This window comes from Limulus polyphemus, unplaced genomic scaffold (assembly GCF_000517525.1).
Source record: "Limulus polyphemus unplaced genomic scaffold, Limulus_polyphemus-2.1.2 Scaffold4314, whole genome shotgun sequence".
NCBI lineage: Eukaryota > Metazoa > Arthropoda > Merostomata > Xiphosura > Limulidae > Limulus > Limulus polyphemus.
In genome coordinates this window covers 41,525-45,834 of record NW_013669924.1, presented here as the reverse complement: position 1 = coordinate 45,834, position 4,310 = coordinate 41,525, and the positions used below count along the sequence as shown (strand labels likewise).

The 4,310-nt window shown below is 33.4% G+C and overlaps 1 protein-coding gene and 1 long non-coding RNA gene across 3 annotated transcripts in view; one reads left to right on the top strand and one right to left on the bottom strand.

Annotated features, from left to right (window-relative positions):
* LOC106470948 (tribbles homolog 2-like) overlaps nt 1–4,208 on the top strand; it is a 14,188-nt gene extending 9,980 nt beyond the window's left edge. For both annotated transcript variants that reach the window (XM_013931527.2, XM_013931526.2), the window contains exon 4: nt 2,281–4,208. In XM_013931527.2, coding sequence (XP_013786981.1) covers nt 2,281–2,767 — 487 coding nt within the window. In that variant the 3' untranslated portion in view covers nt 2,768–4,208. The remainder of the gene's footprint in view (nt 1–2,280) is intronic.
* A 28-nt stretch (nt 4,209–4,236) lies between these two features.
* LOC111088732 overlaps nt 4,237–4,310 on the bottom strand; it is a 1,878-nt gene continuing 1,804 nt past the window's right edge. The window contains exon 3 of the long non-coding RNA XR_002613160.1: nt 4,237–4,304. This is a non-coding gene — a long non-coding RNA (uncharacterized LOC111088732). The remainder of the gene's footprint in view (nt 4,305–4,310) is intronic.

Here is a 4,310-nt window from a genome sequence, read left to right as displayed (position 1 = left end):
AGTAGCAAGGGGTGGCAACAAAAGAAACGGTAGGTTAGTAGCAAGGGGTGGCAACAAAAGAAAAGGTAGCTTAGTAGCAAGGGGTGGCAACAAAAGAAACGGTAGCTTAGTAGCAAGGGGTGGCTGGTTACGTCAAAGTCAACATATTGAACCAACTTTGGTCATGTATTGACACCAGTTTTGTTATAACTTGACGTATTCTAAATAGGCCTGTTATACCAATTGTAAATCAATGTTATGCGCAAGTTAGACGTGTTATTGATTTGTGAAAAAACAACTAGTTGGGGATGTTGTATTCTCAATTTTATAAACAAAAAATAATTTAAAATGTTTGTGCCCAACACGTGTTAAAGCTATATGAAAATTGACATCAAAATACAACAGTAGACTATGGTTTTGTATGTCTCTACAAAACAAGTCGTTTTCATGTCTTATAAGTAACGAAATCTGTTTTCTCACTATGAATAAGGTTATTTGCAACCCCCCCCCCCAAAAAAAAAAAAAATGTTACGAAATCTGAGTTTACACGTCAATATTCCTGAAGGTTGTTAGATTAGCTGTACAGTTCTCGCGTACGTGTAAATCCATCGAAACACTTCTGTGGTGATGCAATCAGAAACTTGTTTATTGGCTGCGGAGTGTTTGCTGCTCTTGCCCTGTACTACCCGTACATACAAGTGTAAGGGGACGTCATAATGTTTAAAACATCGTGGTCTCCCGTTTTTCAAATGTCGAGCATCATATGGTATGAAGATCTTTTCAATTCTGTAAGAGTGTTTCATAATTAAACACATTGTAATAATACACTAAAACAAAGATTAGTTCTCAAACTTGTTTTGATCCCGTGGGAAAAATCATGCAGCATATGAAATAACCAGTTTGTTAGTGTTAAGAAATACGTTTTATCGTGTTGAATTTAAAGTAATGGTTGTATAGCCGTAGAAAATGTTGTTCAATTAATCGTTATTAATATTAAGATGCTCCCCTGCATTTTTCATGCATTCCTTTGGGGTCATTGACCATCAGATACATAAGCGTTTGAGAATTAAAGGGGGCATATAAAAAGTGCACACTCCGTACATTAATTTCGTGACTGAGTAGCCTATAAAGTTATTTCATTAAAAAAAGTTATTATGTTAACGGCCCCTAGAAATATTTTATACTAACAGTATTCTCACTCCAGAACCTTTCAGCTGGTTTGTTGTGTCACGTTGCGTTTCACGTATCATCTTAAAGACAGGATGTACGTCGTACAAATTAAACTTTACAATATCACAAACATCGAAGGCTTAGATAATATAGGTGTACATATATGATGATCCTGTAATTACTATTGTATAATCACATTAAATATAACACCGACTAAGGTATGATATTCATTAACACCTATAGCGTCACCTTACTTGCAATCTGTTTTCTGTGTAATAGTGTTTTTTAATTTGATATAAAATATAACGGAGCGGCGCTGTAACATCTTTAATAGCGGTGACGCAAAAAGCAATTTAATAAACTAAACCTTGTATATAATGTAAGCTATTTATTTGTTTGTTATTATTGCGCAAGACACATTAATAAGGCCAGCAGGTGCGCAGCTCCCTTGTACTTCAAGCCAGGGAATATTACAGCACCCCTTATTAAAATATATTTGTAATGTTGCCATCCTCCATCCCCCGTTATTAATATAATTTACTTTGGAAACAATACATATATATAAAACGTGTAGTTTACATTCCCTGAATTATTATTAAATAATACAGGAAATAATGGAAGCAAATGCCAAAATGGCGCCCGTGAACTCTATAAGGCTTACGTTACCGTGTATGTCACGAAAACGCCGCATCGTCGATAACACTTGCAGACTAAACTTTTATCACATAACTACCAATAGTAATAAATATTTGTATCTCAAAATTTCATGAAATTATTAAAACTCGACAAAAACAGGTACAAGGTACCTGACATTCATTCTAATGTAAAACAATAACTTCTTCACAAGAAATTATGAAAAACACGCAATATTAATTATAACGTGTGACCAAAACACCAAATGTGTGAGCTGTTCCATTTTTAATGGTGTTATGAAATATTGTTAAGTTCGACCTTTTTGCACGTTAATGCAATTTCTAAATTTCGATATTTAGTAAACATTCACAAAATAAAGTTAATAAATATATATATAATCATTAATATTTTTAACGATTCGTTTATAATAATTGCCAAGCATGAATTTGAGTAACAAAAGAATGTAACCAACAGTGTTTCTTTACTCTGCTATTGTAGAACTCAACTTAAGTTGGAGACACTAGATGATGCCGTGGTGTTGGATGATGAGTCCAGTGATCAGCTCAGTGATAGGCACGGTTGTCCAGCCTACGTCAGTCCAGAGATTCTTACACCGACAGAAACCTACTCTGGTAAAGCTGCAGACTGCTGGAGCTTAGGTGTAATACTGTACACCCTTCTGGTTGGACGGTATCCCTTCAATGACAGTAACCATACATATCTCATTGGGAAGATTCGTAGAGGGAAATTTACAATTCCAGACTTTATTTCCTTGCAAGGAAAATGTCTCATTCGCAACTTGCTAAGAAAAGATCCTAAAGAAAGATTTACAGTTGAAGAAGTTCTGAGTCACCCCTGGCTTCAGTTATCGTTTCATGAAGGAAGAGTTTCTTCTGATAACCATAAGGATGAAGCAAAGGTTCCTGAATTTGTGATGGATGCAACCAAGCCAGCAGAAAATCCTTTCTTGTTTCTACCACTGTAAATAACTAGCTAATTTTAAGATAGAACCAGTCTTTCTTATTTGAGAGTGTGACATATTGTACATCAGTTCTTGTCCAGCTTAAAAACGTGAATGTGCAAAACCATAAAATATTTGGGAATCTTCCTGTACTTGTATGAATTCACAAGGACTTTTATGATGCCACCAAACTAATGTGGACCACACTGGTTTTGACTTAGCTCAAAGCTACACAAATGATAATTGTTCCCATTAATAATAATTAAGACTACAGTTTTGTCTGATTTTTTTTTTTTCCCATCGAGCATTCCCTGTTATTTAAAAATATCTCAACAATGTGAAGGGAATCCGTAGTGGATCCCATATATATGCTTTTTTCAGTTACAACAGTAATTACCAAAACTTCTTGGGATAGAGAGCTGAATTCTTCTTAAGTCATGTTACAGTACTTTCAAAAATCAATAATGGACACAAGCAGTGTGAAGTTAAAAATATTAATTAATTAATTACTTTGATTTTTATATGGATAAAAAAAATAAATTACTATTATTTTTGTTTAATTTCCGAAATCATCATGATGTCTTGTTTAATTTTTTACTGTTAACCTGAAATTTCAAAAAGACAAGTTAAGCAAGGGGACCTTGGTGACATTTTTGATAGTTCTTTGGTTTTGGGGGCTTTATGCTTATGTCTCACTAACTCATTTATTGAATTTTTTTTATTCCTGTGTAAATCAAACTTAATTTCCAGTTTTTGTTTAGTCTGCCACATAATTAGACAATATAACAAGTTTTAATGGGTATGCTGCCAGTTATATTAATGTTACAAATGAAAGTAACATAAGGAATAACAATAAATCATTATGTAGACCTGTAAGTAATTAATGGTTATAACTGTATTCTGCTTACAAGTCTGAGAAAAACATACGTTAATTTACTTTTGACTGAATATAATGGATGTATGTATTGCCTATTTAATTTGGCAATGGGAAGAATATGTCATTTCATGTTATAAAGTTATCTTTGTGTATTGATTTAAACTGGGGTTAATCTCCCATTTGTAAAACGATAATAAGAGATGTGGTATTGAATTATTCCATTATGGAAAAGAATTTTTATGCAAAACATTTATCAACTACCTCTTTCAGTTGCTAAATATCTCAGGTGAGAACTCTTCTCTATGACTTGTTGTTTCTCATTTGCTATAGCACATTTATTGTGGTGCTCCATACGATCTATGTGTGGCTAAGTAATCAGAAATGTTATTCAATTGGTGGTTCTGTCACAGAAGTAGCCTAGATTTGACATGGATGGCTGTTCTTAAGATACAAACTATAAACATTTGAAACTGTTTCAAATGGAAATAACCACCTTAGACATAACGTTAATGAGAGAATACACAAATGTACATCCTATAAGTAGGAAATAACCACCTTAGGCTTAATGTTAATGAGAGAATACACAAATGTACATACTATAACTAGGAAATAACCACCTTAGGCTTAATGTTAATAAGAGAATACACAAATGTACATGCTATAATATAAGTAGGAAATAACCACCTTAGG